A 16,244-nucleotide genomic window follows, 5' to 3' on the forward strand; every position below is an offset into this window, starting at 1 on the left:
TAGCCTACGTAACAGCCTGGCCTACATATGCAGATCAAAGCCCCCTGCGTTCTTGAAGGAGCCCTGAAAGGTTAAAACGGCGTTCTACATCGGAAGCGCTCTCGTCAGAATAGCAACGTATGGCCATCCTCTCCCAACGGGTTTGAATCTAAATTCAACTCTCCTGAGTCTTTAGCCTACTTTGTAAGGCGGGCGGAGGTTAATGATGATAACGGTAAATTCATCTGAAGCAAGCGGCTCTGTCTTCACGCCCGCTTCAACGACACGTTGGAGAAAAAGGAGTGAGATATTTAACAAAGGAGAAGATAAAGTAGTATAAAGAAGGCACGTCTAAGGCTGTGGCCCTTAACTTTTTTTTGTATTCAGGCCGTGAATGCGTCACTCCCTCGCCTTTGTAAGAGGGCTGTTTGAGACGGTCATGAATCTAAGGTGGAGCTTATGATTAATTGAAGTCTCCCGTGAAGGGTCATTGAGTCCGCCTGTATAAAAAGGACACGTAGTAGACTAGATAATGTGCATAACCTCCACTTTACCCTGTAAAATCAGCACGCGGAGCGACTGGGAAAACACAATTCATCATCTATAAAGAGAATTTAGAAAGCATCCCTGATGTCTGATCCAGAGACGCTCAAACAATTCACAGTATACTTCTGCCAGTGTGATAATTACGGTGTAATTTGGTCTCTAGAGGATAGAACCTTTTGTCCTGGCAGCGGACCAGCCCAATCCGTTTGCTGGCCAACGCAGCGATGGATCATAGGCAACAAGAATCCTTCATTAACTCCAAAGGAGAAGCCTGGAGTGTCTTCTGCTTAGTGCCTGCATTTAACACAAATAGTTTCCCCAGTGAAGACAATCCCAATAAATCAATGCCGCGCGCACACACACACACACGCACACGCACGCGTGCGCACAAAAACACAGAAAAATGCTGCTAATTACTCTGCCGGGGCTTTTTTTTTTTTTTCCAGTTCACCCGACACGTGAGGTGCGACGTAGTGGCGATGAACCCGCGTGGTGTTTGTGGTGTGGGGCGTGTGACCGTGCGAGTACTACGTGCACCGACAGCTGCTGTGCAACAGGGTGATAGACGGGGTGTTGAAGACACACACACTTGTTGAAAGGTAGGAGAGGGAGCTCTGTAAGCTGATTAAATGCAGGATGGGATCTTACATGCCAGTAGTTATTTTGAGTGTGTGCGTGCGTGTAGGGTGATCTCAACACGACTTAACAAAACGTATTCTTAACAAGTGCTCTGGAATTGCTTGTGTATGCGTCTGTGTGTGTCTAAAAGGGGTTTAGCTGTAGTCCAGGTTGCCCTTCAGACCTGCGCGTGAGGCGATCCGTCTCGGCACTGGACCGTATCTGCGGTTTGACAGGTGCGTGTTCATTAGATTGCAACCAGAAGGCTTACGCAGTGCCGGCCCAGTCAAAGAGAGCCAGACAGTAGCAAACTGTTGTCCAGCCTCAGAATAAATATCTGCTTCAGCTTCTTTAAAAAAAAAAAGAAATCCCGGGCGCGCATTAAAACCCCTCACATGAGAGACAGACATGCAGTATCTGCGGCCTGCTTGCTGGACAAACATCCCACAGCTGGTTGTGTGTCTGCATGGAAATGTCTCTGCACCCGTCTCACCTCTGAGGCAAAGGAAGGTGAGAAAGTCCTCCGTCTTGGGCTTGCGTCGGGACAGCTCCTGAATGGACAAGGAAAGGGATGAGGAGGAGAGCGATGACAGGGATGTTGAGGGCACAGTGGCCACGGCGGTGTTCAGGCTGCCCGGGTCGGCCACCTTGACGGGTGTGGTGCTGGGCGAGTTGGGCTGCGACTGGGCAAACTTCCTCTGGGCCTGGAGCCGAGGTCTGGGGAGAAGACAAAGGAGAGAGTTAGTAGCTGACGTGTATTATTTGCTCACATAAAAAACACGCACACACACACATTGATATTATATATTCATCAATTACACTCCTCCAATAAAAGGGTGAAAAAAAGTCATGTTCACTCACACACACACACACACACACACACACACACACCGTTAGCACAGTGTGGTAACTGTATCGTCCACCCGGTAAGCAGCGATGATGTCATCCATCTCCAGCTATCTCGGCGGAATACAAAGTGGTATGCAGCCGATTAAAACGTACATGCACGAACACACACACACACACACACACTCTCATCGTTCTCATTACTGTGGCCCGGTGGCTGTTGTCTCGCTGTGGAGTGGATTGCTGAAACAATTACCCTGCAGTGAGGAGTTGATCACCTTTGTGTACGAGCATGTGCACGTCGGTTCAGAGGAGTGGGCGAGAGGCCGTCACCGAGGCGCCGATGCCCGCGCACTCTCCAGCCGACAGCCATTCAGTGAGCGTTTGGATGCTTTGCATGTAAATGTCTGTATCCACGCAGTGAATTACACAAAGAACACACGTGTAGCTACGGATGAAAGCACCGAGTGAAAGAAAATGAAGAAGCCACAAGTCCCCTCGTTGCGCGCGCGCGCACACACACACACACACACACACACACGAATCAGCAAGTGGCTTCAATCGATTATCGATGCTGTGTGTGTGTGTGTGTGTGTGTGTGTGTGTGTGTGCGCGTGTCAGGGAGAAGGACAGAGAGCTATGATAGAAGGAATGTGATGTCCTGATATTATTTGTCAATTTGCCGTGGACTCGATTAAAGTAAGAAGATAGGATCATGTCTGGAGGACACCCACAATGCATTTGGTGCAGCGCTCCGGTTACACTTCAGAGAACCGTGTGGTGTCAAAATGTGTCGATTTCATGCCGTGACATGGCTGTAAGCTCAAAATGTGTGAAATTTAGAAGAAGAAGAAGCTGTTTTTACTGCCATTTTATTTTACACATACAGGAGATTGTTCTCTGCATTGAACCCTTCCCACACAGTGAAGTGTCCCTTCACAAAAAGCTGTGACTTAAAGCAGGGTGCGCTGATCACGTCCTCTTAATGCACCTCCATGGAGAAACAAACGCAGGAACGCAGGCAAGAGGCTTGTCGTCGTCTGGGAATCGTGAACAACAGTATGCATGAGCGCAAGATGTTGCATTCCGCGGAAACAACGTGAACAAATGTCACATTAACAATGACGCAAGTGTCCTCCGGTACGGAGCAACATTATTCACGTGAGAGCCGAGGGAGCGGGGGAGGGGAGAGATGCACGATCGTACCCAATACGAGAACGTCGTTACGGGAGAAGAGTGCGGCAGACAGCCGGGGGACAGAAGACGAGGAAAGGTGTGAGGCGCCAATCGTCCTCAAGCTCCTCCTCCAGCCACATGTCCACATCTGCTTGGCCCGCAAATGCTTCCAGATGCAAAACACACAAAAGTTGCTTCTACCCGTGACGCGCCAACTTCTAGTCTGAACTGAATCGGGAGGTGGGGGGGGGGGGGCATTTTTAGACACAGACACACACAGTGTATTAAACATAAGCAGATACACAAAACTATATGGAAATGATAAATGTCCACGATCAATTTGTTTTATTGCCTACGTATCCGAAAGCTGCAAAAAAAAGAAGTTGCAAACAACGTATTGTTCTTCTAACATGCTCAAATTGCAACTAAAGACAGAAATGAGTTCACGCACGCTCTTTTAGAGTTTAACAAACAGTTTCTTAAACATACAAAACCCTCTTTTTTCTAACAGCAATGTGTTGAGTAATTAGCAACAATCTCTTAATGCACGACAAAGCTTTCAAATTGTGCGACGGTGTTGTGGTGACCGGCAGCGGAACTGTAATGCACGGTTCAAATGTGCACCCACCCGAACCCGTCCCTCCGCCCCGTGAATTTAATGGTGTGCAATTTAATAGCGCAAATGGGGGCGGAATGCAGACTAAGCTGAGCCCAGCTGAGCCGTGAACACTTTCTAAAGAGTAAGCAGAGATGGAGCCCTCAATAAAAGCCTCTTTGGTAATCCAAGCTGTGGATAGTTTTATTGCTCCGGCCATAGATAAATAGGATCCTGTTTAAGGGCTAACAAAAAACTAAAACTTGTGAGTTAACTGACACTGAAAAAATAAAAGACAGACAGTTTGACAACAGAAATAAAGCCCAAGCAACTGTGCAAACGAGCGTGGACAGAGACAGATGAGCTAATAAAGCATTGTGCTTACTGCATCCTGTCTAGACAGTGGAGCAGAGCCTCTTTTGATGAGCCTCAGGTTCCCCTCCGACAATCCTCTGTTATCTATTAACTAACATGGGAGATATGCCGGGTGGGGGGGGGGGGGGGGTGGGGGGGGGGGCAGTCTGACAATCACTGACAATGCATTTCTAGTTATCGGTAATCCTCGGTAATAGGACTAAACTCTGTTTATGTACATTTCACTATGCAAAATTCCCTTCTGGCACGCTAACAGCAAAGATGAGCATAATAAAAAGGTAATAAAAACAGATGGTGTTATAATGAAGGGTCTGGCAGCGAATCCGCAGGCGGAGGAAGGGATAAATATCTCCCCATCACTTCGCATTACGAAAACTGCAACTTAAATAACAAGCACTTGCTATAAATATGACAGAGAGCCGTGTTCCTTGTAAACTGTGCTCGAGTGGCAAAACGGAATTACTGTTTTCATCACCTTCAAGTGCATCAGGAAATTACAGCATGAAAGCAATTATAGTAACACATAAGGAAAGAATGTGTCCCGACTCCTCAGAAACGACGGGTCCTCCCCAAAGTTTTGCCAACATCAGTAATGCTGAAGAGACCGGAGCGCAGGCACGGGGAGGGCTCGAGTACGCGGACTCGAAGCGTCCCGAGGACCATGTAAATAACGAGAAATCAGCGTGGGAACAATTTGCAACGAGTTGTTCTGCCACTGCAACATGAGTGAGCGTGTCCCAGGCGTGTTGAGCTACAGTATATTGGGTCTGTGTGTATGCACAGGTGTAGCGGCGCGGCGGGTCAGTAAAGCTTGGGTGAAAATTAGGCCGGGAAATGAGAGGAGGTCTGGAGAGACGCTGGGAGGGAAAAGAGAAAACAGAGATCCAAAAGGCGGAAGAAAAGCAAACGAGATTACAGCAGGATGTCCGCAATCATCCTTCTCTAATCCACCTTTCATCCGTTCCTTCATCCCTCCCTCCCTTCCTGCCACTACCCGGCCGCACCCTTTTAAAGGGCCGCTCTAATGTCGAACATTGCACGTGCCATCGTGGCTGAGAGTGACAGAATTTGGCGATCCGGTCTGCCAGCAATCCCGTGAAAAGGAGGGGAGAAGAAAGGGAGAGGATAAAGGGACGTTTGTGATTTCCCTCTAACACATAGAGCGACGTAAGATTGATAAAAATGGGAAAAGAGGCGGTGATGAGGGGGGACACGGGGACGGAGGGGAAGACGAGCTGCAGCTTCTTGTAATGTGTTTTAACACGGCACAAGCCGGCGTGCTCAGGCAGCGCAGGCGTCAGATCGCACTCGTGCACGCGGACCCCCGTCAGTCAGCGCCGTCCCTTCTTCCGTCCCAATATCGTCAACACCTCTCCAGCGATGGCCGTCTCCATGGGAACTACCGTGATGGCAGGACTTGTGGTCATCTGTATTCTTGCTACGAGGGCGTTAGCACTACCCCCCCCCCCCGCTGAGACACGGTCCGCACACTCCATCAGAAGCCTGATCCCATTTTGGGATTTGAACACTTATACGAGGTATAACAGGAGAAACGGTACTATCAATGCCAATTAGGCAGGACTGATGAAGCAGTCTCTCGTGCTGGTTTGGTTTATTGAATAAGCTATTGGCTCAGCATCCGTCATATCTTGACGATGAATGTAGTCCAACGGGCACAAATAGCAGCTACGCAACCGCAGAGGGAACAAACAAAGACGTTTGAACTCGACAGCAGGTCACAGAGGACTCGGTTTGAAACGCAACAGCTTGAGGAAACAGTTGCATTTTGTATTTGTCAGATTGTCTTGCACGCTAAAATCTATCACACAGACAAAATAACTAAATTAACTCCCGTCTCGGTGTCCTGTACCTGTCTACTACAGTAAATAACCAGTTAGTTGTGTTACCCAGCTCATCAGCAAACTAACCAACCAAGACTAAGGATACTTAACAAAAATAAAACCATTTTAATATACCAAACAATCTTCAGTAAATAAGCAAATATCAGGAATAATAAAACAATACTATGTATGAATAAAATAACATCTTATATAAAAGCTCCAACACTCAGGTTTCCATCTAATTATTATTAGATGGAAACCTATATTATTATTATTATTATTTTGATTTTGTGTGTTTACTTTGACTTTCCCATGTTAACCAAATATAGGCCCGAAATGAAAACCGTTAAAGAATTAGTGGATAGAATGGCCCTCAGTGTGGGGGCATCTCATGACGTGTGCGTCTGTGCTCCTAAGGTCAGACGCCACACTGCGGCCCTTGTACACGAGGCCCCGACCCTCCACCGCTGAGCCTTGGCTGTGATGTGTGCTCTGGTTTCAGGCCTTTCCCAGCCTCCGTTATCTGATATTCGGATGACGGGCCGCCAAGTGGAACACGAGCTCGCGGTCCCCAAGTCGATTTGTGCGAACGTGTCTTGTGACTTTTTAAAGCACTCCACTGAACATAGTAATGTGACGCTCTCGACGAGCCGTGGCCGCAGTATTAATTGGAAAATAATGGAACACCTTAATTGGATCCATTGCAGAACTCGATAAAAGTCTTGATAAAAAGAGAACGAGTTAAAGGAAGAGAAACAGCAAGAAAGACAGGACAGGAAAGAGAGCTTTGATTAAAAAATATGCCGGGAATAAACCACAACAAAAAAAGCGTGACAATTTTCTCTGTATTTACTGTTCACGCACCTGTTAGACAGACAGGAAGCAAATTGATTGAAAACGATGAACCGATAAAAACTAAGAATATAAAGTTGGAATAACTGCGCTTCACATTCACCCCAGTAGACATTCTTAACCCGTGGGACATTTCACAGAAATAACATTGCAGATCTGAACCGAGCAGTTTGCAGCGTGTCCACAGCGTGTCAACAGCGTGTCCCACGCTGCGCGTGACGCTGTACTGGAGTCAGACGTTCTGCTCCTTCGCCAGTAAAGGTTACTGTGTGAAAAGAAGAGCACTGATCCAGAGTCTGTAACTTAGAGGCTGTATTAACTGGCTCCAGATGGACCACATGGTCCTGATAAAAGACGCCCTCACTGCAGCTGGCTGTGTGTGTGTGTGTGTGTGTGTGTGTGTGTGTGTGTGTGTGAGAGAGAGAGAGCCCTTGAGTTCATTTTGTCCAAATCAGAGCAGCATGAATGTACATGTTTATGTACATAAGATTTAAATGTGTATGCATGTTTATATGCAGAGATTACAGAATGTGCATATGCCTTTAATCAATGTCTCCATCTATAGTTGTCTCTGTGTGTGTTGTCTGGCAGTCTGTTACAATCAAATCCATCAGCAGATGAAGGGGGGGAGAAAGTGTGTACATTCGCAATGATGACACTGTAATTGACACCATGTGTACGTGTGACCGTGAGCATCTGTATGAAAGACGTACGTCTCCGCAGGGAAACTGTTGTCGCAACTGTTAATTCACTGTAAGCCCTTCAATTGTCTGGGTTTAAGAGCTCCGGTTTATCGAATGAAGGAAATAATTTACTACGGAGCAACCGCCGGGATTAAACGTGCGCAATGACACCAACCAAGAGCTGGCGAAGCCTTTGAAAGACCACATCGTCCATTTTAGGATTTGCGTTTGTGCGAACTGAACACACGCGTAACCGAACACTCGCCCCGGCGCGGTTGGCTTGTTGTTTTTCCGTCTCCGTGTACTTAAGAGAAGGGCGGCACTGCAGTCAACCGGCCCAATGACCCCTTGACCTTCACATGCACAAACAGCCCCTGAATTGACCCTGGTCGCATATACAGCGAGCATGTGCACGGCAAACACAAATAAACACCAACATTAGTCACTCAGACAAGGCCGCCGGGGGGACACACACACTTGCACGCAGTCATCCAGTTTCTGCTCACTGTGTTGGACACACAGCTTGACAGCCATCAACGTAATGTATATTCAACACTATTTCTCTATATTTTGTCAGCATATCGTTTCAACGCTCAGCTGCTTCGTGTTGACATCAAGATAAATGTGAGGTTGTTATTGAAATATGTGGTGTGTGTGTGTGTGTTGTGTTTGTGTGTGTGTCTTTGTCCCAGTTCAGCCCTGACAGCTAAACGCTTCACGAAGGACCAATGAGGCTAATGTACATTTGAGATAAAAGACATAGCAGGGCCTTCTGAGCGTATTTAAATATAATCTTGGCTTTCCTTTTATTGAATAAAACGAGGAGAGATGGCCAGATAGGCAGATGTGGAGAGAAAAGACATCTTGACAATAGATTGAGCTAAACTGTATCTCTGAATATATAAATGCTATAATAGGTCAGGTGGAAGTTGCCAATGTACCCTTTTGTCACCTTAGAAATGCTAATGCACAAAAAGGGCACTGCGCTTAAGCTAAAAGCCTCTGAAGTGACTCCAGGACACCAACGGACGTTTGCCAACGTGTCGCCGGAGTTTTTGAATCTGTGCAGAACTACATGGCAGAAGGTACACAGAAAGCGCTCTCCCTGCTCTGCTTTCTTTTACTTCAGGAGGAAGAAGATAAACTGCTGCATTAAGAAAGAGGCTTTGTTAGCAGCCCCCCCACCACAGCACATGGTGAACTCAAACCCCATGACCCCTGACCTCGCAGACCTCCCCGGTTACCTCTGGGAGGGGCTGACAACAGCCAGATTGAGTCAATAAACATCAGAGGATTCTGTATGTGCTCAGCGATCAGTCTAATTAAGCCAGCGTCCCGTATGGAGACCTTCAGAGACCTTGAGTGGACTTGAGGCCTCGGGGCTACAGACACAGCAGAACGGGGCTCAAACAAAGGACACTCGGACCAGTGGAATAGAGGGTGGATCAAAGTGCATGCACTGAGAAAAAAAAAAAAAAGGGAGTTTTATTTTATGTTGCAATATTTGAAAATGCGACTGTTTGTTATTTAAATATGAGCATGCTGTGTAAGAGCTATGGAAACACAAAGGTACACACAAAACGCCGCAAGCAGACACACACAGCACCCATCCAGAGTGATCATTCACAGTTTTATGTGCCCGTCCGACCGCTCCATTGGGTCACTGCACTTTGCAGGGTGCATACGAGAAACATATTTCTTATCACAAACAACTTCGTACTGAACTCTGGCATAAAAGTTGAGTTTCCTTCAAAATAAATGCTTTCTTGTTTGGTTTTGCATTTCCTCTCGGGCCTTTAAGATGGCAGCCGAAATGGCTCCAGCATCAGAAACGACAGCTTACAGTCCGTCCTGTCAATCACTCTGACTTCGTTGTCAAGAGGCCCCCATGCAGACCAGCTGACACCCTGTTAATCCGCGCTACAATCACAATGCCGGCACCGGTATTTGACAGTGATTATGGGAGCGAGTCTGTGTGCTGACGGACACCGTGCGCTGGGGTCGATGGCCAATACTCGACGTTCCAGCGGAGCGGGAGGCTTTCAGGAACCCACGGCAGCGATGAGATTTTGGAGACTGACTGAAAAAAGAAGTGAGCCGAGAAGTGAGAAGAGTTTAAACTGTCCAGTGACACAGACATACAATTTTTAGTGGTGCGGCAAATATGGATTCTGCCATTTTGTTTTTCTTCCAAAAGACCCGCAAAGTCACTTTATGACTGTAAATGTCGTCCTTCCGGTCGACCGGATGAAAGAGCCGGCTGTCCGTCTTTAGCGAGAAGACCGATGTAGGTCGCCGCGTTTGTGCGCGCGAGGGCCGCGTGAGCAACACGCGAGTAGAACGGAATACAGGTTCCCTCACATCTAAAGTAAATCAATACACACATTATGGCCCTCTATTAACACATGCATGTAATCCCTCATAAATGGAAATGGTGAATATGCATTACTGACAAGAGTCATTGGTTACGCCAGACAAGACAAGTGTGTGTGTGTGTGTGTGTGTGTGTGTGTGTGTACACACACTTGGCATTCATCAAGTCGAAACAAAACAAGCGGCAGCAGCTGAGTGTGAGAGTGTGTGTCTTGGCTGAGACAACACAGAGAGCGGATTCAAAGGCAGCCAAAGTAGGGTTCAGTGGAGACGGGGGGAGGGAGAGAAGAAGAAGGGGAGACACAGAAAAGTGGGACGAAGAAAGAGGAGCGAGAGAAATGCAGAAGGGAAGTTAAGAAGACTCATTCAGAGGGCCACTCAACCTGTGAACCACACGCTCTGCCCACACTTTCGCACTACGTGATGGGTTTTCTCTTTTTATTTAACTCCTGCACAATTTAACCAAAAGCCGAGTTGCCGGGGGCAACGCCATGTAATAACCTCTTTCACCAATCACACGAGCCGAGAGGTGATGCGGCGGGATGTAACAGCGTAACAGATTCTATCACAAAGTAAATCGTATCAGATCAACTGGTCATGTTTAAATAACCACAATGTTAGATCAGCAACAGTCAATGTAATACCAGTGAGTAATAAAGTCATTCCTTTAATGACTTTACATTGTTCATTAGATACTTCCACGTGGGACCAAAAACATCAACTTCAACAGATGTTGAACTCGTGCAGAGGACGAGGCTACTTAGCAAGGGCCAAAACCTCACGGCAAACGCCGTTTAATCGCCTCGACACCTCAGCGACTGGAAAGCAAATGTGGGAGAGGAACACAAGTAGGTCAGTAAACCGTGGCGGTGAAGACGCAAATGGAAGTTCACATCCGTGCGCGTGTGAGGGCACGGCCCACTTTTGGCAGGGAAACCCCATTTGGTTAATACGGTCATGCCGGCGGGAGACGGGTACGGCGAGCTGGCGTGTCTGAGGAGATGTGCTGCCAGTCCCGCCGCCACTCCCAAGAGCCATGGGAAGGCAAACATAGAGTCGATCTCAAAGGCTTCTAAAGGGGGGGGCTTCCTGCCAGAAATCACTCGCACCTGTCCTTCGGTCTCTGCCTCCCTTCCTCTCCCCGCCGCTGCTCCTCCTCCCAGTCGCTCCCTCTATCCCTTCATCCCCGCTACACCGTGCGAAACCTCTTCCTCGCTCGACATCGGTACCGGCCACTCCTCTCCCGTCTGTTTCAGCCGGTGCCAGGTGTAAAAGCTTCTGGCATCTTCGTCCTGCTCAGGAGCAGGGGGGGACCGGGGGACGGACGGGGTCATCCTTCTCGGCTTGTGTTTCATTAGCATCAGACAGAAAGCATTTCTTCATTCAGTCTTGCAGTGAGTCTCTAAGTGTTTGTGTGTGTGTGGAGTGAACTAATAGGCTGAAGTTCTCCAACTTCAATACACACACACACACACACACACACACACACACACACACACACACACACACACACACACACACACACACACACACACACACAAGAGCAAGAGCAAGAGAATACAAATATGAGAGTGTCCTTGCTATCTGTTATTTATTCAGTGCTTAGTTGGAGGAGAGAGCAGCGTTAACGCTTTGCTTTAATATAACGCCAGAGGGGGAACTGGTCTCTATTCAAATCTTTGTTATTGTCAGTCAAGCCATCCTCCCTTTGATTACCCTCCAAGTTTACTATACAACCTCATTCATCCTGTCTGACTTGCATTTTCTTTCTTTCTCTGCCACGTTTATCTTTGTGTCACGGTCAAGGATTCACGACTGCCAGACATTCCAGAGTCGAGGAGACCTCTCATTTCTACGTCTCTGGAGCAGGAAAAGAAACTCGTATTCCGTCTCAGCGGCTCCAGAGACTCGCTCTTCATTCTGAAAAGGCAGGTAGATGAAAGCTTGCAGCGAGCGCGCTCGGATTTTGAGCTTACAGCATCGAAGGACGGCTAGCGGGACTCGGGCAGGTGTCCGACGCGCAGTGAATGGAGCCTGCTTGGGCCGCTCATTACAGAGGGACATCTGCTGCTGTCCGACGCCCACCCACCCCCGCCCCCCCCCAGACTCCGCCCACAGCTTTACACTGGCGCTTTGATGCCCTGTCAGAGAGGGCGAGAGACTAGCGGGCGGCCAAACAAAACAACAGATACAAGCACACGCATGCACACACACACACACACACACACACACACACACACACACACACAGTAGCCGGCTGCCTGAAATTAGAAGAAGAGGAATGACGTCTTTCACTACTGATAATATAAGCATGGATGAAATTGAGCCTTTTGTGCCAGACGTTTTAATCTGCTGTCACTCTGTAGAACGTGCTTATTGGAAAATTATATTTTCCAGCTTCTGACTTTAAAATCGGTTTCTCCCAACGCGCTATAGAAGCATCACATTTTCAAAATACCCCTTATTCCATTTGCCACCAACAGAGTGGTGTTTGTATCCATCTATCTGAAAATAAAAAAACAATTTCCACACACAATCCTTTTTTAATAATCCACTTTAGATACAAATGTCTTGTAAAATCCTGCCATGGAAATTAACGGATTATTGCACTCTGCAACATATTTTTAAATGATTCCTCTGGAAATGCATGGTAACATTCCTTTAAGTGGCTAATTTGAATTGACTGAAATGGCATTTGCATTATTATTATTATTATTATCATTAAAAGACCTCGCAGCTCTTTAAAGTGGCGATACTGTTTACACTTTACTGAATGTCATCTTCCATTACAGAACTAATAGCCAACTTGCTCTCTTCCAAAAAACAAACGTACTGCACACCCTTGCGAGTGAGGAGGAGGGGGGAGAGCAGGCGGAGGGAGAGGCCATACACTGAATGTATAATTCATTGCAATGACTGAAACATTCTGAATTGATTCCGCGGGAGCTCGAGAGAACACATGTGAAGGAATGAATTACACGGAGACGAAGAAAGCAAAGGAGAAAAACCACAGAGGAAGTGCAAAACAGCGCCACCTGCCACCTTAATGCTCACGGTATCGTGAACCCAAGGCCGGCTCGCCGTTCGACGCCCATGCAACGTTCAGCTCTCGCGCTCTACAACGACCCCGTGACTCAACAACGTCACACACGTAACAAAAAAGGAAAAGAAGGAAAACCACACACGCCGCCTCACCTTTTCTTTGGAGGACCGTCCTCATTGTACTCCCGACTCCCATGGCCCTGAGAGCGCAGGGACCCATCTTCTTTGTGACTGCCCTTTGACCCCGAGCCGTTCAGCTGCCCATTGGCGAGTGAGCCTGAGGAGAGAAGAACCAAAAGCCGTTACCAGACAGTGTGCTTATTTTCTTTTGATTTGATGCAATACAGGAGGGCTAAAGACCGAGTAGATACATTCCTCCAACTGACCGTTTGCACAACATTAAAATAAAATAAAAAGAAGCAACTGGGATGAATACAGAGAGATCCAGACTGAACAAACGGAGTCAGCCTCTGAGCATCGGCTACCGATGGAAGAGTAATGACTAATAATAATCATATTAATAGTTTATTCAGTGATGGGGACTGAAAGACAAACTCGCATACAGTCCTTCACATCACCTGTTGCCAAAACTATTTCAGCATAACTGTTGTGTTTCTGTCCACGTTTCCCCCGCCATGCTCTGCAGACGTACGTGATGTCTTCCCCTTGACGCTGTATTTTTTAGTGCATGTATTTTTTTTACCCCGGGGCAGTGAGGGAAGTGAAATACTGCCAATTGTCAAACCCAATTGGCAGTATTTATTAAATATTCAGCGAGCGACACAGACAAACAAAATAAGCCCACAGATAGATTCTGAAATGAAAAGCAACAACAGGCATAGATAATTCAAATTAGGTCAAACAGAGAAGAGGAAACTCCATAGTAATTAAGGCAGACAACCAAATGAAATAGATAACACGAGCCACGATTTCATAGTCAGTTCCTCTCAGAAGGCGTCGCACAGCCCGACATGGCGTGAAAGAGCAAACTTATCTGGGAAACAACTGGGGATGTTCAAAACTTTTTAGCATTTCCACATATCAATATACATCAAAAATAATAACAATCAGAATGTGGGAGCTGAGAAAGGAGACCGAAGCCAACTGGAGCCAGAGGGGCTGAAACATCCTTGAAGCAGAGCTGAAAACTAAAGATTTATATCACAGTGAACAATGCAGCCATCAAAACATTCGACAGCGACGATAATTCATCACATTCTTTCTTCCCATCTGCAGCTGGGCTCATCAAACAAAACCCCGGGGCCCCCCACCGACTCACACACTCACACCCCCACCACAACGTCTTACAATCACACACCTTTCTGGGGGGGAGGGGGGGGTTTCAACGACGTCTGTGTTTATCGAGCTACACCATTCACCGAGCAGAGCTCCGCGTGTGAAACACTTAAACGGTTTCTAATTTAAGCTGCTGTGGTCCGTTTCAAACATTGTTCATGACTGACTGGACAACAGTTCATCATGTTGAGCAATTATTAAGATTCATTGCTTAAAAACAAATGATGAATCACTGAACGTCAAAGCCTCGAGGGCTTTGTTTAACCACGCCGCTGTCGGAAAACCTTTTCATTCACCTTTCTGCAGGCGTGTCGCTGTGCCCGAGGGATGCTGAGGCCGCCGCCTTCCCAGCGCGCCCAGTGAAATTCCTTTCGACTGATGCTTTGGAGGGAAGTGTCGATCACCCCGCATCAAAACCTCCCAACGGAGGGTGTCACAGCTACAGTGTGGCGCCGGTTATGATAAGTGGCAACTTGAAGGATAACCCATTAGCAGGGGGTGGGTGGGGGTAAAACAGCGGGGGGGGCTGTCGAACAAGCCCAGGCATTGTGCGTCGTGCGAGAAGGATTCCTGGGAGGTCGGAGGCTGTGAAGTGGACACGGCACGAAGATGAGCAATTGTAGAGTTAAGGTAGATTTGAAAAAGGTATGCTGAATGAGTGTGTGAGCGCGCACACACACACACACACACACACACAGGCGGTTAGTTTCTCCGGGCAGGTAGGTACCTGAAAGCCGGAGATATAGTCATCAGACTTTCTGCGGTCAGAAAGCGAAACAGGCGCCGGCGCCCTGCAGGAAGTGCTTCATGTTTGTTGAGTCACTAAGTCTTTAGGCCGGTGAATCACTCCTTGAATGCCAGTTAGCACGAAAGCCTACATTCCTTTCATTTAAGATGATCAAGAGGTCCGATTAGGGAACGATATTGAAATGTCCCTAAATGGAAAAACTCCAAATTGCAACAAGGAATTAAACTAATCTCCATTTAGGAAATATATGAAAAATAGATTTGGATAGATTCCAAAGATTGAGAGAAATTGGGACATTCAAAATGATAATTAGCGGAGTGACTGCAGAGAGGAGATAGAGGCTCTTATCACGACTGGGACAGTGAAACTTGCACCACAGCAAAAAAAAAATAGCTCATTAACTTTAATTGTGCTCAGAAAATGACTGACACATGATGTCCCCACAGAGCACAAACAAACAGGCACAGGCCTGCCCCCCCCCCTCTTCTCTCTCCATCTATCCTCCCCATTTCTCCAAAGAGTTGTTTGACATATGCCGGCTGCACATGAACGCCCACCTGAGGGCCGTAGCGGGGACTCTCGGGAAGGCCGAGGACTGGAGATGGGCGAGCGTGGCAACAGGCAATGAGCCAAAAGGGCCGATGCCTTGATCCCCCCCGAATCCAGGCTCCGGTAGTGGAAGAGGTTAAAAGCTGGTATAGAAAGGGGGTTTTGGGCCTACAGGGGCGAAGCTAATGTGCCATCCCAATAGCTGCTCCTCAAGGGGAGGAGTTCTAATCAGATCTATGCACGCTTAACTAATGTTCACCTCAAAGCAGAAGGGAACGAGCAGAGGAACACGGGGCAACACAGCATATCACAGGGCTGAGGGGAGCCTATTAGTGCGAGCTGCACTAAGTTATGGCGGAGTAAGACATGGTACGGCAAAGACGATCCCAATGGGGACGAGAGGACCCTTATAGGTTCTTGATTACACACACGAAACACACGCTTGATGCGGAAACGAACCCAATGCCACACCTGATGTATAAGGAAACATAAGAGTTTTTAATATACTGTAATAACTAAGATGCACTATTTCTTGTTTTCTCGCTTTTGCAGATAGATGGAAGTAATCGGTCTGACTTCCATCTAATAAATGAACAGGTCTTTACAATTCGAGGTAGGAATTGTTTCACTAGACCTTAATCTTCCTTTCCTTCTTGTAAACAAGAGCACAAACGGTGTATTTTATGCCCTTTGTTCCAGGTAATTCCCTGGGCCTGTATATAATT

General features: G+C 47.3%; 1 protein-coding gene across 4 annotated transcripts in view; it reads right to left on the reverse strand.

The window, feature by feature from the left end:
* The window catches only part of jarid2b (jumonji and AT-rich interaction domain containing 2b), an 84,580-nt gene that overhangs the window by 23,426 nt on the left and 44,910 nt on the right, over window positions 1-16,244 (reverse strand). For 2 of the 4 annotated variants that reach the window (XM_078081402.1, XM_078081401.1), the window contains exons 3-5: window positions 13,080-13,203; window positions 1,791-1,860; window positions 1,637-1,694 (exon numbers count right to left, since the gene is read on the reverse strand). In XM_078081402.1, the coding sequence (XP_077937528.1) occupies window positions 1,637-1,694; window positions 1,791-1,860; window positions 13,080-13,203 (252 nt within the window). Of the gene's footprint in view, window positions 1-1,636; window positions 1,861-13,079; window positions 13,204-16,244 lie in introns of all 4 variants that reach the window. The other 2 variants (XM_078081400.1, XM_078081399.1) reach the window with 1 other exon arrangement.

This window comes from Gasterosteus aculeatus, chromosome 10 (genome assembly GCF_964276395.1).
Source record: "Gasterosteus aculeatus chromosome 10, fGasAcu3.hap1.1, whole genome shotgun sequence".
NCBI classification, from domain to species: domain Eukaryota; kingdom Metazoa; phylum Chordata; class Actinopteri; order Perciformes; family Gasterosteidae; genus Gasterosteus; species Gasterosteus aculeatus.